Raw genomic sequence first — 24215 nt, 5'->3', positions numbered from 1 at the left:
CCCGTGGCCGGCGGCGCTGCTGTCTACTGGGCCACACTGGAGGCAGCACCTCATGCGTGCCTTTTTGCTTCTGCTAAATTGACCCTTTTGGATAAATTTTTAGAACAGATATCTTTAGAACTCTTGACAAATAGAGTCTCTATGTTTTCAAAAAAAGTTCTAATGGTGAAAAATTAAGGTTTATACCTATAAACGTGGATTATTTTTTTATAAAAATAATACAAAAAGTTTTGTGGATTAAGAGTCTTCTGTTAATTATGTAAACACAATATAGTATTTTTAAAAAATTGCCAATAAGCAAACAAGGAAAGGAAGACAGTCCAATGCCATAAACCTTGAACAAGTGGGTGGGGAGACAGGAATCCCAGTGGGCTGGCTGCCCGTGTAAACCAGAACAGCCAGGAGCATACGACTGGACCCGTGGGGGGCGGTGGAGAGCTCACGGTGCTGGAGAAGGTGGAAGACGTGGAGGACAGAGGTGGTCCAGTGTGGGGTGAGGGAGCCCCCGTGGCCGCAGGGAACCCTGCATCAAGTTCAAGAAGAGGTCCCTGAGTGGTAGCTTTAGCGCCGAGCCTGCAGGTCGGAAGCGTGTGGTGTGTCCCCTAAAGGCTGATACACAGCAGTCTATATCCAGGTCCATCGTGGCCAAGGGGGTCTTCTGAGGACAAAGGCATGTTAGGTTTCTAAACTGAAGAAGCAGTTAAAACGAGGTTTGTTTCAGATTTTTCCCTGGCACGGTTCAGTGCCATTGGAGTGACGTCCGTGTGTCGACGTGGTTCTCACGGCAGGCACGTGTGGGCCGAGGCACGCAGCCGGGTCGTTTGTAATCACAGTGGACTCCAGCTCCTTGAGGGCGTCTCAGGAGCATGGCTGGAGGACAGTCAGTAATCCAGCGGGAGGCAGGAAGGGAGAGCGCCGGGAGAGAACGTGCCTCGGGAGGGAGCCAGCAGCCAGGCTGAGCGCGTGCAGAGCGGGACGTCCGCGTTATCCTGGGCAGCACCGGAGCAGTGTGCACGAGCCGGCAGATGGAGCCGGGACAAGCCGCCACCGACCCAGGTGGCAGAGCATCCAGAGGGCTTGAACTTCCTTGTGTTCTGACTTTTTTAAGCAGTGCTTTTCAAAGTTTTTTTGGCTGGGACTGACCAGTAATAGAAAGTCTGACACAGGTGTCGTGAAGGAGCCCTGGTTCTGCTGGGCGGGGCTCGCCCTAGTACTCTCTGTCCTGAGCCGACGGTTTCGGCTCAGAGTCTGAAGCACACCAGGAGTCCAGAGCAGCTGGCGACAGTGCCAGCGCGCACAGGCATTAGCCGGGACTTGGTTGCTCTTCCTCCTCCTGTGACAGTTAGGGAGACCTAAATGTGAGGGTTTGGAAGTTAAGCAGTGGTGTGTGCGGTGTGGGCTCTACCGTTGTACATGACTTACCTGTGTCTTTCAAAGTGCCTCACACGTGCATGGAGAGATGCTTCCTGGGATGTTCACCAGATGTCAGCCCGGTTATGGCCGGGGCCGGCGGGCGGGGCGCCCTGCCGCCTGGGGATGGGCCCTCCCTGCTGTATACCTCCCCGCGTGAGCTGAGCTGCTTTCTGATAAGCGCCTTCTAGGGTGGTAAAGCCAGACGCGTCATCACTGATTTAAAAAGAAAAAGATGAGAAAGGAAAGTGGGGCAAGCAGGGGGCCCACTGTGGGGCCCTTGGTAGATGGGGCGGGGGCCCGCTGCTCCCCGCTGCGTGCACGCTGACACCCCGTCGCCCGGTCTCTCCCCAGCGTCAGCCGAACCGCCCATGCTCCCCTCGTCCCTCATGCTGCTCAACACGGCCCATGAGTACCTGGGCCGGCGGGCCTGGTGCTGTAACTCGGACGGGGCCCTGCTGCGATTCTACGTAAGTGCCGCCCCCCGCCCGCCGTCAGCCCTGATCTGGAACGTGCGTGCACGTCCTGTGTGGCTCTCTGCCCTCTCCGCCTCTCTCTCTCTAACACTTAAACTTGTTGACTCTGTTTCTTTGGTGATTATAGATTCATTCAGACTAAAGTCTGAATTCATTCATTCTAAAGTCAGTTCTGTTTTTCGGAGTAGGGTTCACGTAAGCATGAAATTGTTCAGGCGTTTGCTTCGGATTTTACAGCCTCTGCAGTGCCCCTCCCCACTCCAGTGTTCCTGTCTGGAGAATCCCAGGGACCAGGGAGCCTGGTGGGCTGCCGTCTACGAGTCGCACAGAGTCAGACCCGACTGAGCGACTTCACTTTCACTTCTCACTCTCATGCATTGGAGAAGGAAATGGCAACCCACTCCAGTGTTCTTGCCTGGAGAATCCCAGGGACGGGGAGCCTGGTGGGCTGCCATCTATGGGGTCGCACGGAGTCGGACACGACTGAGCGACTCAGCAGCAGCAGCAGCGGCGGCGGGGCCCCTCGTCCTGCCCATGTGTCACCACCAGCGTCCCTTATCTGCGCTTCCTCGTCCTTTGTTGAGAAGTCTTGCATGCGCTTGGTTGCAATCAGTTTCTTCACCTAAACCAGCTGTTGGCTAACCAGTGTTAACCAGCTGTGAGCCTGTTTTCTCTTTGCTTTCTGGGTCGTTGAGTAGCACTCTAATATTAATTACTTTTTACTGTGTGTGGATTTGCTCTGCTTTTTCTAACTTACTGAAGTAAACGCTTATGTTGATCACTTTCTTTTTTTTTTTTTTAATTTTATTTTATTTTTAAACTTTACAATATTGTATTAGTTTTGCCAAATATCGAAATGAATCCGCCACAGGTATACCTGCGTTCCCCATCCTGAACCCTCCTCCCTCCTGCCTCCCCTACCCTCCCTCTGGGTCGTCCCAGTGCACCAGCCCCAAGCATCCAGTACCGTGCATCGAACCTGGACTGGCGACTCGTTTCATACATGATATTATACATGTTTCAATGCCATTCTCCCAAATCTCCCCACCCTCTCCCTCTCCCACAGAGTCCATAAGACTGATCTATACATTGGTGTCTCTTTTTCAGTCTCATACACAGGCTTATTGTTACCATCTTTCTAAATTCCATATATATGCGTTAGTATACTGTATTGGTGTTTTTCTTTCTGGCTTACTTCACTCTGTATAATAGGTTCCAGTTTCATCCATCTCATTAGAACTGATTCAAATGTATTCTTTTTAATGGCTGAGTAATACTCCATTGTGTATATGTACCACAGCTTTCTTATCCATTCATCTGCTGATGGGCATCTAGGTTGCTTCCATGTCCTGGCTATTATAAACAGTGCTGCGATGAACATTGGAGTACATGTGTCTCTTTCCCTTCTGGTTTCCTCAGTGTGTATGCCCAGCGGTGGGATTGCTGGATCATAAGGCAGTTCTATTTCCAGTTTTTTAAGGAATCTCCACACTGTTCTCCATAGTGGCTGTACTAGTTTGCATTCCCACCAACAGTGTAAGAGAGTTCCCTTTTCTCCACACCCTCTCCAGCATTTATTGCTTGTAGACTTTTGGATCGCAGCCATCCTGACTGGCGTGAAATGGTATCTCATAGTGGCTTTTATTTGCATTTCTCTGATAATGAGTGATGTTGAGCATCTTTTCATGTGTTTGTTAGCCATCTGTATGTCTTCTTTGGAGAAATGTCTATTTAGTTCTTTGGCCCACTTTTTGATTGGGTCATTTATTTTTCTGGAGTTGAGCTGTAGGAGTTGCTTGTATATTTTGGAGATTAGTTGTTTGTCAGTTGCTTCATTTGCTATTATTTTCTCCCATTCTGAAGGCTGCCTTTTCACCTTGCTAATAGTTTCCTTTGTTGTGCAGAAGCTTTTAAGGTTAATTAGGTCCCATTTGTTTATTTTTGCTTTTATTTCCAATGTTCTGGGAGGTGGGTCATAGAGGATCCTGCTGTGATGTATGTCAGAGAGTGTTTTGCCTATGTTCTTCTCTAGGAGTTTTATAGTTTCTGGTCTTACGTTGAGATCTTTAATCCATTTTGAGTTTATTTTTGTGTATGGTGTTAGAAAGTGTTCTAGTTTCATTCTTCTACAAGTGGTTGACCAGTTTTCCCAGCACCACTTGTTAAAGAGGTTGTCTTTTCTCCATTGTGTATTCTTGCCTCCTTTGTCAAAGATAAGGTGTCCATATGTGCGTGGATTTATCTCTGGGCTTTCTGTTTTGTTCCATTGATCTATATTTCTGTCTTTGTGCCAGTACCATACTGTCTTGATGACTGTGGCTTTGTAGTAGAGCCTGAAGTCAGGTTGATCACTTTCTAATACACCTGCAGTAAAGATTATTGGTTTTCCCCAAGTACATTTTTAGGTGCATGCCATAAGTTTTGATATTTGCTGTCTTCATGTAACCCATTTCTAACTTTACTGAGTTACGTTTAGAGGATCTGGTCTGTACTGTGCCTGCTGCTGCTGCTAAGTCGCTTCAGTCGTGTCCAAGTCCTAGCGACCCCATGGACCGCAGCCTACCAGGCTCCCCCATCCATGGGATTTGCCAGGCAAGAGTACTGGAGTGGGTTGTCTGTGGAGACTCGCTTTTTATTTCTAGTCTTGATGGAAAATGCCACTGATAGTTGAAGAGGGCTTGCGTTTGCTAACAGCAGGGCATAACGATGTGGCATAATCTGTGGCTCTGCCTCCACAGATTCACCCATTGGCTGTTGAGATCACCTTCTCTGAGGGCCTCACTGGTGTCTGCCATAGGTCCCTGCGGCCCTAACGGGACTCACCGTCTGCCGCGTGACTAACTCTAATTCACACCCCTCCGGGGCAGCCTGAGGGTCCCACGGGCAGCGACGGTGTCCACCGTCATCCTGGACGGTGCCCAGCATGAAATGGTGCTCATGTAGAGGCCCGGGGGGTAGGCAAATGGTGACTTGAATGAGTGTGGCCAGAAGCCGCCTGGGTGCTGGCAGCAGGAGGCTGGGCGGGCCCTCCTCAGGCCCCGTGGAGTGGCCCCAGGGCTGGCGGGCCTCCCCCAGGCGCCTCTTCCCACCCGCCCGCCTGCTAGGTGCGCGTTCTCCAGAAGGAGCTGGCTGCGCCCACCCCCGAGGACGCCCACCCGTACAAGGAGGAGCTGGAGACGGCCCTGGAGCAGTGCTTCTACTGCCTGTACAGCCACCCCAGCAAGAAGAGCAAGGCCCGGTACCTGGAGGAGCACTCGGCCCCGCAGGTGAGCGCTGCCACCCCGGCAAGAAGGGCAAGGCCCGGTACCTGCAGGAGCACTCGGCCCCGCAGGTGAGGGGCTGCCACCCCGGCAAGAAGGGCAAGGCCTGGTACCTGCAGGAGCACTCGGCCCCGCAGGTGAGGGGCTGCGGCGTCGGGGCAGCAGGCCCAGCAAAGGAAGGGCGTCCTTGCAGGAACGGGTGTGTGACTGTGAACTGATTATCCAGAAACGCGGCAGCGTGGCAGTTCTTCAGTAGATTTTTCCCCCTAGTTGGAGTCATACAGATAATTCCTTAGAGAGTTTCCATTCATTTGGTGTTGGGTTTTCAGACTGCAAGTAGGTGTTAGCTCGTGGCCCCTGAACACAGTCAGTGAAGCTTTGATCTGAGGGAGCCCACCCCCAAAGTGCGCGCTCCTGTGGGCACAGTCCTGCTGTGACCCCTTTGCTGTGCAAACTGCCCCGGCCCAGAGCAAGCCCTTGCTCAGTATTTGGCAGCCAGGTGACTGCCCTCCAGTGCGGCGGTGTGGACTCACAGGGGGAGCCCTCAGTCCCGGCGTCTGTCTTTGTGGAGGCCGGGCTCATGTTGGTTCACGTCCCCCGTCACGCATGTGGGTGTGGGGTCGCCGTCCGCGAGCCGTGTTTCAAGTGCACAGGTGTAGTTTCCGGCTTTCCCGTGTGTGTGACCTTGCTGCCAGGGGCCACCGAGCGTTCGCATGAGGAGCTCTCACCGTGCATGCCCCGATTGCACTCCGACCGCCTGTCTGCCTGCAGGTGGACCTGCTGTGGGAGGACGCCCTGTTCATGTTCGAGTACTTCAAGCCCAAGACCCTTCCCGAGTTTGACAGCTACAAGACCAGCACCGTGTCCGCCGACCTGGCCAACCTCCTGAGGAGGATCGCCAGCATCGTGCCCCGCACCGCGCGGCCCGCCCTGAGCCTGGACAGAGTGTCCGCCTACATCGAGGGCACCTCTGTCGAGGTCGGGGTGGCTGCCGGCCGGGGCCCGTCTCCCGCACCGCGGCGCCTGTGCGCCTCAGCCCCTCACGCTTGCCCTCTCGCCTGCCAGGTGCCCTGCCTCCCTGAAGGGGCTGACCCCTCCCCTCCAGTGGTCAACGAGCTCTACTACCTCCTGGCCGATTACCACTTCAAGAACAAGGAGCAGTCCAAGGCCGTCAAGTTCTACATGCACGACATCTGCGTCTGCCCCGACAGGTGAGCAGCTGGCTGCGGGAGGGCGGGGCTGGGCGAGGTGCCCCAGAAAGAGGAGGGCGAGGGCACGGAGCCCTCTCCCCCGGTCCCGGGCGGCCCTCTGCCCCTGGCCCACGGTGGGGGGGCTGCCTGGCTCCAGCTTGGGCGCAGCCTCTGCTCCTGGTCCTGGCCCCCAGCCCTGGGGAGTCGGCTGGACACCCGCTTCCTCCAAGGCCACGTCTCTCATCGTGGCTGTTTGCATCTTTGGGGCGAGGCTGCCATGGTGGTGCTGATCTGCGAACCGGTTGTACCTGAGGCCCAGGCTCTCTTCCCAGTGAGCAGGCCCTGGTGGCCTCTGCCCGAAACACAGGGCCTGGCTTGCCCCTCCCGAAGGGCCAGCTCAGTCATGAGGTCCGGCTCGCTGGACTGAGAGCCAGCAGAGAGCCAGCAGAGAGCCAGCCATGCCTCAGAGGGCCAAGGTCGAGAGAGGTCCCTCTGCGGGTGACCTGTGTCTGAAGGGTCTGAGGGGCACTCGTGGGCAGCCTTCCTGGGCGTTCTCGGGGATGGGGAGGTCTGCTTCATCAGTGAGTGGGGGGCTGGGGTGTGAGGGGAGAAGCCAGCATGTGCCTCTCACGGCTGAGGGAGAAGCCGCCTGGAGGAGCCCTTGGGGACCCTGTGACCCCGTGTCCGTCCCACACTCGTGTTGGTGACCAGGGTGGCGGAGCCTGCCCTGGCTGCAGGCAGGCCCGTGGGTGCTGCTGTGGCAGGTATGGAGGGACCTGCCCAGGCAGAAGGCCCCCAGCTATTCCCACCGTGCTCCCCCCAGCCTCCTCCCCCGCCTGGCGAGAAAGGCTGCTCACCATCTGCTCAGGCCTCCCCTTCCCTCATCCCCAGGCCCAGGGGGCGGAAGTGCCCGGGAGAGAGCCAGGGAACTTTGTGAGCCGGCAGGCTCCCCGACATGGCGTGGCCCGGGGACGCCAGGGGCCGGCTTTACGGCTCCGCTCGGATGGGTGGAGACTGAGCTACCGGAGGGCAGTGTGTCCATGTGGACGCTGCTTCTCTCTGTTGTGCGCTGAGAATGCTGGCCTCTGAGGGCCCACATGTGGCCTCGGGTCTGAGAGAGGCCCCTGCGTCCCCCCCGCAGCCTCTCTGGGGTGGTCTCAGGATGCTGGGTCTTGGGCATCCCATGGTCCCCGCACTGTCATCTGGCTGCTGGGGCCTGCCCTGGGTCCCGGGGACAGCTGGTGGAAGCTGGGTGACGGGGGTCTCAGGGTCTGAGCTGCCCCAAGCTGAGGCTCAGGGAGGCTACGGGGCATGAGGTCCCAGCTGCAGGATAGCCCCTGTGCACCCCTCGGAGCTGCCCTGTGGGGCCACCTTCCAGGCAGGGAAGTGGAGGGCAGCAGGGTGGCAGGCCTGGCCTGTCAGGGTAGTGCCCAGGCGCTGGTGAGGGGCCTGGAGACCTGTGCCCTGCACGCTCCTCGGGTGGGTCTCTGGCTCGTGGTGCCTGTGGCAGCAGTGTGCTGAGCCGTGCTCCGCCGTGCCTGCAGGTTCGACTCCTGGGCGGGCATGGCCCTGGCCCGGGCCAGCCGCATCCAAGACAAGCTGAACTCCAACGAGCTGAAGAGCGACGGGCCCGTCTGGAAGCACGCCACGCCCGTGCTCAGCTGCTTCCGGCGGGCGCTCGAGATCGACAGCTCCAACCTGTCCCTGTGGATCGAGTTCGGCACCATGTCCTACGCCCTGCACTCCTTCGCCTCTCGCCAGCTGAAGCAGTGGAGGCCCGAGCTGCCTGCTGAGCTCGTGCAGCAGGTGAGGGCGGTGGGGAGGGGCTGAGGCCCTGCTCCCTGCACGCCCTGGCCGGGGGGTGAGCGCTGGTCAGCACAGGCTTCAGGGCCGTGGCAGAGCCGTTGTCTCCTCCCTCTTCCTTCCGAGGGGCTTGTTGAGTCCTTGTGAGACTGTCAGCACCGTGCTGGGGTGTAGGGTGGGTGCTGTCGGGGCTCCCGTGGCTCCTCGAGGGGACGCAGAGGAGCTCCGCGGTGCGTCCAGGCACGTGTGGCAGGACATCTTTGTCCAGGGAGGTTTCCCTGGAGAGTAGGCACGAAGGGGCCTGCATGTGGACTGTCTGTGGTCAAGGCCGCTGATGGTCGTGGGGCCGCAGGGAGGCCTGGGGACAGCAGACGCTTAGCCAATGGGACCCTCGCCCCGGGCGAGCACCGTCAGCTTGCGCTTGAGTGAGGTCTCTGTCGCCAAGCCGAGGACCCCCCAGCACCTGCAGAGCAGCACACGGGCTTGCAGGGCCTTGGCCTCATGCCTCCCCTGACCTCTGCGCAGCGCGCTGATTTGAGGCGGCCTGGGCCTGCGGAGCCGTGAGGAGCGCGCAGCGTAGGGAGCCGAACTGAGGCAGGAATGCTTGCAGGAGAGGCTAGTGTAGAGCCCTGGGGACTGCCCCAGGGACTGTAGAGGGCTGGTGGGGGTCCCAGAGTCAGATGAGGGCCCAGGGTGGTCCGGGGGCCATCTCAGGGCTGTTGGGGGTCCCAGAGTTAGATCCGGGGGCCTCCTTCAGGGCTGTTGACCCTGCAGTCAGACGAGGGTCCTGGGGGTCTGGGGCTGCCCTGCCGACCCAGGCTGTTGCCCTGGGGGTCCCGCAGGGCAGACGCAGGGGGCCTGGGGGGTCCGGGGGCCGGGGCCGCCCTCAGGGCTGTTGCGACCCCGCAGTCAGACGAGGGCGGGCGTGTCCCCTGCAGTTGGAGGAGCGGCGGGACAGCATGCTGGAGACGGCCCGGCACTGCTTCACGTCGGCGGCGCGCTGCGAGGGTGACGGGGACGAGGAGGAGTGGCTCATCCACTACATGCTGGGCAAGGTGGCCGAGAAGCAGCAGCAGCCACCCCCCGTGTACCTGCGGCACTACGGGCAGGCCAGCCACCTGCTGCACGAGGAGGCCGCCCGCTACCCCAAGAAGATCCACTACCACAACCCCCCCGAGCTGGCCATGGAGGCCCTGGAGGTGGGCTGTGCCGGCCCGGGCGGGCGCGCGCTCCCGTCCCAGCGGCCATCCCCTCCAGGGTGCTCACAGTCCCTTCTCGGGGGCAGCGTCAGCCCAGCACTGCAGCTCCAGGCCCTTGTACCTGCAGCCTGCTCCCTGGGTGCTCGGCGGGGCTCCCAGCTGGGGCACGGGGGAGCCGAGGAACTGCGACCCTCTGGACCCCTGGGTCACGGTCTTGCATGCTCCTCCCGAGCAGACTGTGTGCCCTGCCTGGGTGTGCGTGTGGGTTCAGGTGGCACGCTCGGGGTCCTCCCTGGCGCGCACGTGGTCCACGAGGCGGGTTCCAAGGACATGGTGCAGGCCTGAGGGCTCCTGGCTTCCTGGGCCTGGGGCTCGTCAGCGCCTTTTCAGGCTGCGTGTCCACCCCACCATTCCTCTGCCCAGAAAGCAGCTGGGAATCTGGGGCAGAGTCTGCTTGCCTACCCCTTTTTTGTATTTACGTATTTGCTTCAGTTTATTAAGTTAACAATCATTAGCGGTTAAGGAAACTAAGAATCGAATTGTTCGAAAGGATTTAAACTGAAAAGTTGAAAGTCCCCGGCAGTCCCAGTTCCCCGCTCGCAGTACTCTACGTTAACAGCTGGGTCCTGTCCTTGTCTTTCTGGACGTGTTTCCTGTTAACACGCAGACACGCAGTGACGTGCTTAGCACTTGATAACCAGTCTTTCTCCCCTGTTGAGACGTAGTGGGAGGGCCTGGCAGGCCCCCTCCGCCGCAGGCACCCAGCCCCTTCTCTGGTGTGGCCTCTCGTCTCGGTGCCCGCAGTGCAGGGATGCCTGTGCAGGCGCTGTCCGCTCTCCACAGTGCCGGCCGGAGGAGGAGTGCAGGGAGGGCGGTACTGGATGAACCCTGGGGGGGTCGGGGGCGGGCAGCCCCGCTCGGCCTCTGGGGGCGCTGCTCACGCCGTGTCATCATCGTCTCAGGTGTACTTCCGGCTCCACGCGTCCATCCTGAAGCTCCTGGGGAAGCCAGATTCTGGGGTCAGCGCGGAGGTCCTGGTGGGCTTCATGAAGGAGGCTGCAGAAGGGCCCTTTGCCAGGGGTGAGGAGAAGAACGCACCCAAAGCCTCAGAGAAGTGAGTGGGGTGCTCCTGGCGGCCGGGTAGGGTGGGGTCTACTGCGCCGTCGAGAGCTCAGCAGTCAGGCCAGGCCCCAGGCACCCAGTGGCAGCTGGGGTCCTTCTGTTGAACCCCAGATGTAGAGGCTGCTTGAGCGCCCTGCACCTCCCCGTCACCTCCCAGCACAGCTCTGCCTGCGTGGACGCTGCTCAGTGCAGCGTCCTGCCCCAGACCCAGGCAGGGGTCCTCTCTAAGCCTCACTGAGCTCAGGGTGCTGGGGCCGTGGTGTGATTGCCTGGCGGGCCTCCCCGGGGTGTGGGTTACCTGGTGTCCATGTCCTGGAGCTCTGGCTCGGTTCGCCCCATCTCTGGGCCCACGCCCAGCCGGGCTCCGTGCTCTCAGCTTGTGGGACAGGTGGGCACACGTCTGGACGCCACCCAGGTGGGACGCAGTGTGCCCAGAGGTGATCGTCAGAAAGGGCCCTCCAGGCACAGCAGGAACAGGCTTCGTGTGATTACAAGTCTTTTTTTATTTTGACTTGAAAACTATACAAGTGATGCGCACAGACGCTAGTTGCAGCAGCTCCGGCGGGCGTGAGCGTGGACTGGCACGTGGCGACCTACCCGGCTGTCCCCAGGGCGCGCTCTGTGCGTCTGCACACGCTCCAGGGCCGCACTCAGCTCCCGGCTCCTGGACTCTGTGGAAACGCGCCCCCACAGGAGCTGGCGGGTTGGCGGCCCCGCAGTGGGTCTGGGACTGACTCTGAGACGCTACCCACCCGCGGGCACGTGCTACTCCCGAGCGGAGCCCCGGGCGCCGTGCTTTCTGCGGCCTTTTCCTTGTGCACGTGTGAGCATGGCCACACACTGACCAGGATGAGATCCCTCAGGCCCCGGGCGTCACACGAGGTGCTGGGGGTGTGGGTTGGGTGCTTCCAGGGAGGCATCTACCTGCTGTGAGACTTGAGCTGGCAGCAGGCGCAGCCGTAAAGATTGGGCTGCGACTGGCTAGGGCTGGTGCCCGAGTGGGGCCCTTGGGGCTACCCCTCCAGCCCTGGGACGGTGTCACTCAAGGAGACGGGTGCCACCCGAGGGGACAGTTGCCACCCGGGGACAGGGGTCACCTGAGGGGCTGGTGCCACCCGAGGGGAAGGGTGCCACCAGAGGCACAGGCCCCGCTCAGGGGAGATGGGCCCTGACGCACCTGCCCTCCGGCCCGCAGGGAGAAGGCCTGCCTGGTGGACGAGGACTCCCACTCTTCAGCTGGGACACTGCCGGGCCCCGGAGCCCCCCTCCCCTCCTCTGGCCCAGGTCTGACTTCCCCACCTTACACAGCCACTCCGGTTGACCACGATTACGTCAAATGTAAAAAACCCCACCAGCAGGCCACGCCGGACGGTACAGTCCCTGTTCCCCCTCCCGCCAGCCCAGGGCGGCACGCCAGTCCCGGGGGGGCGCTTCGGGCAATGAGTCGCTTTGTTGTGTGAGGGGGTGCTGGGTGTGGGGTGACACGGGCAATGTTGCGGTCTTCATCAACCTCATGGACTCACTGTGACCCTCTGCTCCCCACATGCTCAGGGCCGCCACCTGCCCTGCCCCCAGGGGCCTCCCCGAGCTCGCCTTGCCCGCTGGGGGCGGGGGACCTGAGAGGCCTCGGGGATGAGACGAGCTGGCGGGGGATCGGCCGGCTCCCCCCCGCGGGCCGGGCAGGTGGCGGCCGGTCACGCATTCTCACCGACACCGCAGGCCTGCATGCCGGCCTCGCAGTGCGGCCTCCTCGTGCTCCCCGCCTGCGCAGGGCTGCACCTGCCCGCGCGCCTGGGGGCCGCCCAGAGCCCTGGTCCCGCGTCACCTGGCACAGCAGGACCCGGGCAGGGCCCCGAGGGCAGGCGCGGGAGCAGGGCCCGCAGAGCCGCAGGAGGGCCCGGGGCACGCTCGACCTCCTGGGCTGCCGTCTGTGCCCTGAGGGGAGCGCGTGCTGGCTGGGTCCCTGCCAGGGCTGTGGGTGTGCGTGTGCGGATCTGCGTGGGTGGTCTGAGTGTGTGCTGTGTGTCTCCGTGCTCTCTCACCCGCCCGCCCCGAGCAGGGAGCACGGATCCGGAGCTGGCCGGCCTGTCCTCCCACTACGACCCCACAGACATGCCCCAAGCAGGGCCTTCCCCACCCCGCACCTCAGGGTGAGCCCTCTTGGGACCTTTCATCTCGAGGACACTGAGAAAACACTGGAAACGGGTCCCTGCTCGGGAAGTCCTTTCTGCCAGGTGCTCTCTGGAGGACTCGGGGCCAGGCCAGCCTCAGGGTTGGCAGCACCGCTCGGGTGCCCCGCCCTGGCACACACTTGTGCGTGGCGCTGGGGAGCAGAGCACTGCAGACAGGTGCTGGTGTCACGTGTGCTGGGCACCTGGCTTCGGAAGCATGTGCAGGGAGCCGTGCACACAGCCCAGGCGCCACCTCAGCCCTCAGGCTACCCTGCTGCCCGCTGGACAGGGCGCTGAGCGCCGGGCCCACCTCAAGCCACGCTGCTCCTGAGGACAGCTCCGCCTCAGCCCCAGAGGGCGGCTGGGTCAGCTCTTACCTGGAGAGACTGGGAGAGGTTCCGGAAGGTGGCCCGGGTCTGTGTAGGGAGCTTGACGACTGCTCACCATCTTCATGATCGCTTAGCATAGTGTCAAAGGCCCGGGTGCTCTCTGAACTGCCCACACCAGGGTGGGGAGCTTTCTGCTGCCTGCCCACAGCCCTGGGGAGAATGCCTGGAACCAAGCAGTTTCCAGGCAGCGGGAGGTGCGCATGGCTGACCGAGGGCCCCGGCTGGGCCAAGAGGGGCAGGCAGACAGCGCAGGGCCTCTGCTCCGCAGCCCTGCAGCCTCGCCTCTGCCCGCCTCGGGAGATGCTGTGGAGGATCTCAGCACCAGAGTGCGCTGGCGCCTTCGGGGTGCTTCCAGAGATGGCTGTTGACACGGGCTTGACCCAGCAGGATGAGAGCCCTGAGCAGGTCCTGTGCTCCCCAGCGCTGCGGTGGGGTGCCAGGTCCGGGTCCCTGCGGGAAGCTCTGTGCGGTGGCTCCGGGCCGGGTCCCAGGTGTGGCACCGGGCACCCGTGCTCGCAGTCACCTGGCAGGCTTGGCCGTGGGTCCTGTCCCCTCTGAGGGAGCGGGCTGAGGGCAGGAAGCTGCAGGGCTAGTTGGGGCAGGGCCAAGGGCGGCTGGGGTCTCAGGTGGGCAGTGGGGAGGCCCCACTGGGAGGCCCCTGCAGGCTGAGGGTGCTGGGTGTGTGTGTCTCCCTGGTGGGGGGTCGCTGCCAGCAGGGTCCAGGGAGTAGGCCTGACAGAGTGGCCTGGCCCTGGCATGGACTGGCCAGGGCCCTTGCTGTCTCCTTACTTCCTCCACGTCACCTTGGAGTCCCGGAGCGGGCGGGGGCCTCAGGTGGGCCCTCCAGGCAGCCTGTGGCCCTGCCCTTGGGGAGTCCTGCTCCCTGAGCCAGGTGTGGGCACCGCCCTGGCCCACTTGGATAGGAGCAGGTGTGAGTCTGTGAGCTGTGGACAGAGGGCCTCCCAGGGTGGGAGGCCTTGCCAAGGGCGAAGCTCAGCCAGGACGGGGGTGTGCGGGTCAGGAGGGCAGGAGCCGCCGGGCTGGGGGCTGTGGGGTGCCCGTGGGCCCGTGTGCAGCAGAAGCCCCGGGGTGGGTGGGCCGTGTGGGCCCTTGGGCAGCCCCCGCAGCACGCATCGTCACTGCCACGCCACCATTCCCCCACCTGTGTTGTGTCCACCTGTGCCCGTCCCTGTGGTCGCCCGCACTGCCTCCGCCAGCATTGCCCGTGCCACCCCTAACCCTGAGCACGCTGCCCCGGCCGTCCCGCTTGCGCTGCCCAAGCTCGCTTCAGGGACCGAGCTGACGCATGCTGGCCCTCGGTGCAGCTCCCTGCTGCCCGTGGCCGGGGCGCCTCCGCGTCGCTGTGCTGTGTTTGGAGAATATGTGTCTGATGCGCTTGGCTTCCGTCCCGGCTCCAGCCGGACGCACCGCAGCCCCGGCCCCCTGCACCGCCCGCCTGCCCGGCAGGCCCCTCTGTCCCAGCTCCAGGTGGACGCACCGCAGCCCCGGCCCCCTGCACCGCCCGCCTGCCCGGCAGGCCCCACCGTCTGCACTCCTGTCGCTTTGCTGCTTTTCACTTAGAAAGGCTGCGAAGGCAGCAGACTCTTGCGTGGTCTCCCAAGGACAGGGCCTGGGCGTGTGTCTGGGTGGGGCGGGGCAGCGTCCTTGAGGACAGGTGGACGCAGGGCAGGCTGTGTTCTGGGCACAGACCAGCCCACGGCTCCTGGGCGCTCCTGCATCCCATAGGGCGGGCCCAGCATCGGGCCAGGGCAGGGGCTGGGAGAGGGCTGGCCCCTGCGCCTCCTCTTCCCCCCTCCCCTGCGCCTCCTCTCCCCCGCTCCCCTGCGCCTCCTCCCCCCTCCTCCCCTGTACCTCCTCTTCCCCCCTCCCTGGTCCTCAGGCCGCAGCTCTTCCTGGTGTCTGGGGAGTGCCTGCTGGTGCTCAGCCTGGGAGAGGGCGCTGTTGGGGGAGTCTAGATGAGGCCTCGGTTGGGTCTGCGTGTCCCTGGGGCAGTGCTCAGTGCCCCGAGGGAGCGTCGTGAGCTGCCTCTGGGGTTTGGTGGGTCAGGAGAACTTCGTGGAGGAGGGCCATTTCAGGCGAGGGACCGTGGGAGCAAAGACATGGAGCTTGGAGTTTGTCATGGTGTTCGGACGCTGAGTGACCAGGTCGGAGAAGAGAGACCCTGAGGGGAAGCTGCTGCTGCCTTTCTTGGGAGTGTGGAGTGGGTTCCCGGTGTTTCTCCTCCGGGGCATCTATCCAGTCTCCTAGGCCTGTATGGGGGGCCCCGTTCCATGGCCAGCCCTGCTCCCGGTGGACGAGTCCTTTCCTGGTGGTCATCAGGGCCTGACGGGGCAGACCTCGCCAGTTTAAAGAGTTCTGAAAATACTGACTGCGCTCAGGTTAACTTTTCTTAGAAGCTTGTTGTTTTCTGGCCAGCGGAACAGGGTCATCCTGTTGGGGTTCAGCAGCCAGAGTGGCCACAGTTCTGACCACACCGGCATACGGTTCTTTCCTTGAGCCTTCATGTAGCCCAGCTAAGGGACTGGATGGCTGTGGGCCATTTCCAGTCATCCTGCCAGAGCGAACGGAGAGAACACAGCAGGAAGCACGCGTCTTGTCAGCAGAGCTCTTTGGGGCTGGCCTGGGAGTCCTCAGAGTCTAGGGGGTGTGGGCTGAGTCAGACCTGCCTGAAGAGAGCCCCAGGGGACGGGCCCCCCCTTAGTCAGGGGGCGGGCCCTACTCCCTGCACCCCCAGCTCTGTCCCCTTGCCCTGGGCCCTGGGCTCCCCCTGAAGGTTGGGGAGGGGTGCCTGGGTGGTGGGTGGTCCCCAGGGTCCACCGTGTGCCTCTCCCTGGAAGGCCCTCCCGTCCAGCCCTGTGGGTCTCCCGGCTCTCCACTGCATCTGGCCCTGCCTTAGGACTGGGGCCTGGAAGCCCCCAGCATAACCCCTGCAAAGGCCTCACGGGGGCTTGACTGGCTTCTTGGTGTGAAACCTTGCTTGCTTCGTAGTACTGGAAATCAGGATCGTTTTCAGCAGCCTCACGCTGACCCTCTTAGACACACAGAAGATAGGAAAGACCTGTCCCAGGGCCTGTAGTCCCCAGTGGTGGCCGTCTTTGCAGCGACACACGTGTCCTCTGGTTCGCAGGCATGAGCACCCACATGCTCTTGCCCCCCAGGCCCGTCTTCCCTAGAGCTGCAGGGCGCTGTCCGACGGTGGCCCTGCAGGCTTCAGGCCCTTTCCCTGTCCCTGCTGAGCTGCAGCCTCTTGTGATGGTCGTATTTTATTTCTCTGATTGGTTTATTCACAAGTCTTTTTATGGAGTAATGTAGCATCTGCACTGGGGTTGAGATGTCTTCAGGGACTGAAGTCTGTCCTCGGGTGACGTGGTCCCGCGTCATGGGCGGCGAGCCCCTCCCCTCCGTCAGGCTCCTGCCTCGAGCTCGGTCAGCTCACGCTGCGTGGCTGCGGTTCTTCTGCGGACAGCGATAGTTTAGATAAAGTAAACGTGGAGAGGAGGGGCGGGGCGTCTGTGACGCGGTTGTGTCGATTCCTTGTGTCTCGACAGTGCTCTTTCTACTTGTGTGTGTGTGTCTTAGATTTCTCGGGGACTTGGGATAGCACGTGTAGGACAGAAGACACTGAAGGCAGTGAGGTTCGTGCCCAGAACGGGCTTCGGTCTGTGCTCCCAGGTGTGAGGTGGAGGCTGGGCGGGGCTGGGCCCTGCCGTCACTGGGCCTCCTCAGGGGCCCCCCGCCCCGGAGTCCAGTTCCCCCGACGCTGCCTTCTGCTCAGGGCCGGCTGGTTGGCCGGAAGGCTTCTCAGGGTCCGTCTCTGCCTGCCACTCACTTCGGCCTCTGTGTGCCCCTCAGGGGGGTTCCTCCGTGTCCTCACCCCTCTCCCTGCAGCAGAGTTCTTGTCCTGGAGTCGGCACCTGCTGGCCTGGGCTGGGCCTGGCCAGTCCTCTGCGGTCTGGGTGCCGCCACGTAGCCGGGGGGCCGGGTCCCTGCGTCTTGCGGTGGGAGCGCTGGGGCCCGGGGCCTCGTGCAGGGCAGGCGTTTCCCGCGGGGCTTCACCTGCCCTGTGCGGCCCGGTGCCTTTGGCTTTGCTCCCTCGAGGAGAAGGTCCAGCCAGGGCTTCACGCCCTTCCCCCAGCCGTGGCCCGCACCCCGGGCGGGGCCCCTCGTCTCCCCTCCCCTCTCTTCCTCAAGCAGCTGAGAGGTGGTGGAGAGGCACCCGTGGGCGAGCCCAGGCCTCTGTACTGTCACTGCAGACCCACCACACGTTGGCTAACGGCGTGGGCTGAGCCCTGAGCTTCTCAGTCACGTGTGCCTGTTATGGCAGGAACGCCCTGCGGTGGTGTACGGCCACTACCGCGCGTCTCCTCCCAGCCCCACGTTCCGCCGGATCGTACTGGCAATGCGTGGTCAGCCTCGGCGGGAGCACTCATGGTGCAGGAGCCAAGGATGTTACAAGCACAAGCTTGTCCCTCAGAGCCAGCTGTCAGACACGCACTGGAGCACCGCTCCCCAGGGAAGGAAGCCCTGGGAGACTGGTGCCTCTGGGAGGGGCTCGATGCCTCCAGGGCGGCAGGCCGGGCACTGAGCAGTGGCTGCGGGGGGCTCCCGGGGAGGCCCCTCTGGGCCCCGCTGCGCAGCTCACCCACCGCTGCTCTCCTCCTCCCCAGAGCGCAGCCAGGACAGCACAGCCGTGGCACTCTCGGACTCCAGCTCCACCCAGGACTTCTTCAGTGAGCCCGCCAGCTCCCAGGAGGGCTCCCGGAGGCCCTGCACAGAGAAGAGGCCGCCCGCTCCTATCTCCCAAGCAGGACTGCCTGGTAAAGACCTTCCGGCGACCACAGAGGAGAAAGGTACGGAGCCCTGACTCGGCACGGCTGGTCGGCCGGGTGTCCTGCGAGTGGCCTGGCCTCTGCCCTGGCGCCTTCACCAGTGCCCGGGACCACGGTCAGCCAAGTCACTCACAGGCCGGGCCTTGGTGCTTCTCCCGAAGGGTGGGAATGACCCCCAGGCCTGCTTGTGGGTCGTGGAGTTCAATGCAGCATCTCAGGAAGGTGTGTGACGCTGAGTGAGCACTGGTGACCCTGTCCTTGTCAGACCCCTGGTGTCCCGTCTCACACGTGCTCCTTGTCAGACCCCCACACGGTGTCCCGTCTCACACGTGCTCCTTGTCAGACCCCCGGGCCCGTGCAGGCCCCACGGTGTCCCGTGCATCACTTGCTTTTTGGTCTGAACCCCCCCCGCCTTTCTTGGCAGGGCCCTGATCTGGCCCTGGGGTCTGCCCAGCTCCCCACTCCTGTGATCCCCAGGCCCCACTGTGGAAGCCAGTGGTCAGCCCCACTTCTGGCCTTGCTGGGAGGCTGCAGGCAGGCGGGCAGTCCTGGCCATGCTCTGAGGCCAAGGCTGGTTGGCCAGCCATGGATTTTGAAAGCGTTTCCACGCTGGCCCAGCTGGGGCTCACAGCTGCTTGGCAGATAGCAGCAGCAACAGCCAAGCCTCCTAGCATCCCTGGGAAAAGCACTGGCTGTTCCCATTTACTGGACAAGTACCTGAGGTCCAAAGGGCTGAGTCTGCACCCTTATCTGCCCCCCATGCTGCCTGTCTGGTGGGAGGGTGGTAACCTGTCCTTGGGGTCCAGGCCTGGCTCCAGAGTCACCACACAGGCCCTGGATGGGACAGCCTGGGCTCAGGGGCTCATGTGTGGGTGTGGCCATGTGGCCAGAGCCGTGCGTGCTAGGGAGGCCCCCAGCTGTGTGCTCCCTGCCACCTGTCCCTGCTGCCTCACCACATCCCCGAAGGGTCAGGGACGGGGCATTGATCGCGGGTGGTGGGTGTACTGGGTTGGTGCAGAGTGCCTCTGGTCTTTCCCTAAGATGGAGAGGGAGACTGGGGTTGGGGCACTGAGCCTGGAGCCGCTGCCCTGGGTGGGGGCACCTCGCCTGCCCCTGCGGACCGTGTCCTCGCGCCCCTGCGCCGCCTGGAGGCAGACAGCCTGTGCCCCATCTGCGGGGCGCCCCGCGCACAGCCCCAGCTCTGCTGCACACCGCCTGGGATGCCCTGTGTTGTCAGGGAGGAGGCGGAGGCCACAGGGGCCTCAGTGGGCCTGGGGGCAGAGCCCCTGCTGCAGGGTCTCCCTGTCCCGCTGTGCGGCTGTCAGAGGCGTTCCTGTCGCTGGTGCTGCCGGCCACGAGGAGGGCTCTGGAGCCGAAGTGACGCTCTCTCCTTGTTCTCAACGCAGGGAAAGCCGAGGAGTCCTCAGAGAGCAACGAAGGCTCCCGGGCCACCGAGCAGGGCAGTCAGAAGCCTGCCGCCGACGCCCCGGGCCCCGCTGGCGGCCCTGCCAAGCCCCAGATGCCTGGGCCAGCCCCGGGGGACGGGAGGAAGCGGGCGGACACGCCCGGGGAGCCGCTGGCATTCCCACAGGGGCTGCCCACCAGGGCAGAGGAGCAGCGGCAGTTCCTCACTGAGCAGTGCGTGGCCTCGCTGCACCTCTGCCTCGGCCGCTTCCCACAGCACTACAAGAGCCTCTACAGGCTGGCCTTTCTGTACACGCACAGCAGGACCCACAGGGTGAGCCCCCGCAGCAGCCCTGGGCTCGCGTGGGCGGGGCGTCTGGGAGGGGGCGTGGCTCGCGTGGGCGGGGCGTCTGGGAGGGGCGTGGCTCGCGTGGGCGGGGTGGCTGGGAGGGGCGTGGCTCGCGTGGGCGGGGCGGCTGGGAGGGGCGTGGCTCGCGTGGGCGGGGCGGCTGGGGTGGCGCGGCTCGCGTGGGCCTCCTGGCCCTCTGCAGCCCTGGCGGCCTCCTCCAGCTCCGGAGGCAGACAGTGTAGACTCAGCAGCAGGGCCCCAGACTTAAAGGCTCCCGTGCTTCCCTCCAGGCCTCTCGTGCAGGCGCTTAGCGTTGGTGGGGGAGTGGGGTCTGTCTGCGTCCTTTTCTGGGCTCCCCACTCACCCGGAGGAGCTGGGGAGACAGCCCCCCAGAGCTGCATTCACACGGGCCAGATCTGCAATACACCAGTGAGCCAATAAGGCGAGTCCCATCGTGACGGGTCCCACAGGGAAAGTAGTGGGGCCCAGGCAGGCTGCGGTGCTGCTGTGTCTGGAGGAAGGCACCGCTCTTGGAGCCCGAGGGTGGAGGCGCCCTGGTGGCTGCAGGGAGGGGAAGGCGTTGCCCAGGCAGGCGAGGGGCTGGCAGGGTGGCCCCCAGGTCTGGCTGTGGCCTCCACTCTTGTCTGGCTCCCCCGCTCAGTAAGGCCGGGCTCAGGAGCTGCTCCCCCCAGAGGCCCGTGCTGGGGGCCTGAAGAGGCAGGGAGGGCAAACAACCTGAGCAGAGCTGACTGTGGCAGGAAGCCCCCTGACAGCTGCTGTGGGGCGTGGCGCGGTGTGGAGTGGCTGTGCGTGCGGCAGGCCGGCTCCCCAGGGCAGGGCACACGGGCACTGCAGCCTGGCAGGGGCTGCGGGCTCTCCAGCTTTCCCGGCCCCTGCTGCACGTCCCTGCCAGCCCGGCCGTACCCGGGCCTTCTGCACCTGGCAGACCTGGGTTTGAATGAAGCTCCTCAGGAGCAGTCTGTGGGGCCTGCGAGCGCTCTTGCCTCCTCTAGAAGCAGGGCTGAGAAGGGACCTGGGGGGTGAGATGCCCTGAGAACGGAGGGGCGGTCACCGGCTGCTGGAGGGAGAGCGGGGCTGCCGCGCAGGCCCCGTGGGGCCCCGGGCGCCTCCGCACTCCCACAGATGGCTCTAATCTGGGCCTGGGGTTGGGCCGTGCGGGCTCCTCAGCCTGTGTCCTTGCTGGGCGGGTTTTCAAAAAGCAGGAAACCACACTTATGTCAGCTGTAGAACTCGGGGGCGCCGTCCACAGTCCTGCTGGTGTGAGACAAAGGCCGCCCTGTGTGTGTATTTGCACACACGACAGTGACCGTCAGTGGTCACGTCCTCTGCTCGACGTCAGGCAGCCCGGCTCCCGGGGCCCAGCCGTCTCCACCGCGCCTCCCCCGACACTCACCGTGGGCCTGTCCCTGCTCACTGTTGGCCCTGTGCTCTTCTGCAAATTAGCCCAGGTTGTTTGGGTCCCCTGTGCTGGGCTGATGGGCTGTGGGGCCTGTGGGGTGGATGTGGGCCCAGTGGCAGGGACGAGGCTGCCCAGCTGTCTGTTCTGTGGGGCCATACCGCACATCTGCAGCTCCTCAGTCCCCGCATGTCCCGCCTGGTGGCCTGCTTCCCCAAGATGGACTTCCCTTTCTGCAGCAGCCGGGGGCCCCGCAGGCTGCTGTTTGCTCTGCACAGAGGCCTTGCTGGGTGGCTTTCAAACACCTCGCTGCCTCACAGGCTGAGCGCCGGGCCCGGTGGGGCAGCCTGCCGTCCTGGGGCCTGGCCAGAGCTCTTGGTGGCCTGTCTCTGACCAGCGGTGACCACCTCCCACACAGCTGTTGGGTAACAGACGCTTCCTGCTGTGCGGGCTCAGCAGCAGTCCGTTTCCTTGTCGAGCCCGCCTGGGCGTGGTGGTGGCATCTCCATGCTCCCCGCTTATGGCTCTGTGGCTGCCCCCGGCAGAGCGGCCCCAGTGGAGCCAGCCTCAGAGCCCTCGGGTCCTGCCCAAGGGCCCCACCCGAGGACCACAGCCCGTCTCCTCCGTGTTGGCACCACCCAGGCTTGCGGCCCCCCCAGCCCTTCTGTAGTCGTCCATCCCTGGGGACCCTTGACATCCCCCAAGGCTGCTCTCCAGCCCAGGGTCAGCTTTGCTATACACCAGACTCCCGCCTTGGGGCCCCCCAAGGTGTGGCTTCTGCTGGCCCGCGGTGGGGGGCACGCCTGAGGACACAGGCTCCTAGGTGCTCCCACGCCTCGGGGAAGGCCACCGCCCCCGAGCCCGGTGCCTGCTGCTCGTGGTTCTCCAAGGGCTTGGTCTTGGCAGGAGTTGGAGTCCTAGGCCGTGGCATTGCTCATAAAATTGTGGTTCCCACCATCCACATGGGCCACGCAGAGACCTTGCAGCACAGGGGTCCTGGAGCTCGCTGAAGAATGACTCTGTGTGCTCCACCAGCCTGCTGCCTCTGGCTCGCCTGGAGAACCGGGGACCCCACCTGCTGCGAGGGATCAGGACTGAGTGGGTTACAATGTGCTCCTGGAGCCAGACAGTCTTGGAAAAGGACGGACCTGGAAAACTCACACGTCCCAATGTCAGAGCTCACTGCAAATCTCCAGTAATCAAAGCAGGGTGGAATATTATTCAGCCTTAAAAAGAAAGGACACTCTGATGCCTGCTCCAACACGCATGTCCTCAGTGAAATTAGTCAGACACAAAAAAAGAACAAATCCGGTGGAACTCCACACACGTGTGGTCCCAGGACCTGCTGTTGAATGGGGACGGGGCTCAGATTGGCAAGGCGAAGAGTCCCAGGGGGGCTCGAGACACGCTTGCACAGCGGTGTGGACGCACGACGTCGTGAGCTGCTCACTTGAAAGTGGTTCCTCTGGTGGAGTTTGCATTACGTGTTGCGTCACAGCTAAAAGGAGAACCAGTGTGGCGCTGCTCTCGGGGGCGATCACACATCAGCGCAGGCGAGTCGGGAGTCCAGCAGTGAACGGGTGCGTCTGTGGTCACTAGATGTTCAACGAGGCTGCCACAGTCCTTTCGTGGCAGAAAAGGACAACAAACGGCGCTGGATAACTGGACAGCCAGAGTGAAGTTGGAGGCCTGCCTGTGCGCTCAGTCGTGTCTGACTCTTTGCGACCCCGTGGACGGCAGCATGCCAGGCCTCCCTGTCCATCACCAACTCCAGAGCTTGCTCAAACTCATTTCCATGGAGTAGGGGATGCCATCACAGTGTGTACAGAAGTTAACTTGAAATGGATTGAAGACCTCAATTTCAGAGCTGAAACTACAAGACTCCTAGAAGAAAACATACACGTAAATCTTAGTGATCTCGGGTTAGGCGATGATTCCATAGATACAACGCTAAAAGCACAGGTGACCGGAAACAGATGAGTAAACCAGACACCATCAAAATGGGAAACTTCTGTGCTTCAAAGGACACTGCCAAAGCGGGAAGAGGATCGGCAGGGTGGGAGAGAGATGTGCAGATCACGCATCTGACAAGAGACTAGTATCCAGGAGACACGAAGAGCTCTGACAACTCATTAATTAAAAGCCAGCCCAACTTAAAAATGGGCAAAGGCCCTGAATAGACATCTCTCCAAGAAGACACACGCAGGGCCAGGCAGCAGCAGAAGAGACGCCCCACGCGATGACCCATGAGGGAGATGCAGCCCAAGCCACACCGGGACGCTGGCGCCCCCATGCATGGCGCCTGGGTGTTGCCTGCCTGGAGGTGCCCGCCGACCCCAAGCAGCGTGCTTCCCCGTGCGGGCTTCCTGCTTCTCCCCCAGTGGTGCGGGGTTCCCGTGCCAGGCTGCTCTTGCCATCCTCTGCCCACTCTGGCCCTCCTGGGTCACGGATGTCCCAAGAGAAGCCGAGCCTGGGCCGGGCATGGAGATGGCCCGGCCCCTCTGTGCCGCTCCCTGCACCCCACCCAGAAGCAGGGGCTTGTCTGGGCCTCCTAGTGAGGACAGACAGAGGAGGGCCTGCCCGGCCCGGCCCCGCCCGTACTCCACCGCGGGGCCTTCCCCGTGCCCCCCAGCCCCGTGCCCCCCAGCCTTCCTGAGCCTTGCCCGCTTCTGGGGTCCTCCCCTCTGGGCCGTGGCAGTGCCCTAACAACAGCTCCCACCGGCGTGTCACTAAGAGGCTATGCCCAGTGACAGAGAGTGAGGCTGGCAGAGGGGCCTGAGCCACGTGAGGTGAGGGAGGGGCCTCAGACCCCTGAGCATGGGCCAGCCCTCCCCCTCAGGCTCAGCTGGTGCAGCCCGCCCGGGTCTTGGGAGAGGGGTGGCCCACAGCCTCTCTGCTCAAGCTGTGTGAGGACAGGCAAGTTCATGCTGCCCGCCAGGTAGGGACGTGCGACCGGCCTTGTGAGACCTGAGGCATCCCCACACAGAGGGAACTCAAGGGAGACACTGGCCTCACGCCCGCCCCAGCCTCCTGCCTCCCAGGGATACCTCCCTGAGAGCTTGGCAGGGGGGAAGGCAGGGCAGGCCAGAGGCTCATGTCGCCAAGGTCAGGGCAGGCCAGCTCCTAGGAGGAGGAGTGGGTGTGCAGACAGAGGCTTTCCTGCTGGCATCCTGGC

At 62.8% G+C, this 24215-nt stretch overlaps 2 protein-coding genes across 7 annotated transcripts in view; both read left to right on the top strand.

Annotated features, from left to right (window-relative positions):
- Nucleotides 1–24215, top strand: part of CABIN1 (calcineurin binding protein 1) — a 71664-nt gene that overhangs the window by 22681 nt on the left and 24768 nt on the right. For 3 of the 6 annotated variants that reach the window (XM_070385777.1, XM_070385776.1, XM_070385782.1), the window contains exons 19-28: nucleotides 1765–1880; nucleotides 4991–5152; nucleotides 5918–6124; nucleotides 6212–6357; nucleotides 7881–8142; nucleotides 9078–9338; nucleotides 10301–10452; nucleotides 11656–11831; nucleotides 17709–17891; nucleotides 19277–19608. In XM_070385777.1, the coding sequence (XP_070241878.1) occupies nucleotides 1765–1880; nucleotides 4991–5152; nucleotides 5918–6124; nucleotides 6212–6357; nucleotides 7881–8142; nucleotides 9078–9338; nucleotides 10301–10452; nucleotides 11656–11831; nucleotides 17709–17891; nucleotides 19277–19608 (1997 nt within the window). The remainder of the gene's footprint in view (nucleotides 1–1764; nucleotides 1881–4990; nucleotides 5153–5917; nucleotides 6125–6211; nucleotides 6358–7880; nucleotides 8143–9077; nucleotides 9339–10300; nucleotides 10453–11655; nucleotides 11832–17708; nucleotides 17892–19276; nucleotides 19609–24215) is intronic. The other 3 variants (XM_070385779.1, XM_070385780.1, XM_070385781.1) reach the window with 3 other exon arrangements.
- LOC138991461 (uncharacterized) lies at nucleotides 11840–16713 on the top strand. The gene is made up of 2 exons (XM_070385783.1): nucleotides 11840–16523; nucleotides 16621–16713. Exon 1 carries the CDS (start codon nucleotides 11951–11953, stop codon nucleotides 12926–12928), a length of 978 nt encoding a protein of 325 aa, XP_070241884.1. The 5' UTR covers nucleotides 11840–11950; the 3' UTR covers nucleotides 12929–16523; nucleotides 16621–16713.

Source organism: Bos mutus, chromosome 17, assembly GCF_027580195.1.
Source record: "Bos mutus isolate GX-2022 chromosome 17, NWIPB_WYAK_1.1, whole genome shotgun sequence".
NCBI lineage: Eukaryota > Metazoa > Chordata > Mammalia > Artiodactyla > Bovidae > Bos > Bos mutus.
The sequence above is the reverse complement of the archived record's forward strand: the minus strand, read 5'-3'. Positions and strand labels throughout refer to the sequence as shown.

Excerpts from the sequence above, each read along its gene's own strand:
- LOC138991461 (XM_070385783.1), top strand. The coding sequence starts at position 11,951 with ATGTTGCGGTCTTCATCAACCTCATGGACTCACTGTGACCCTCTGCTC.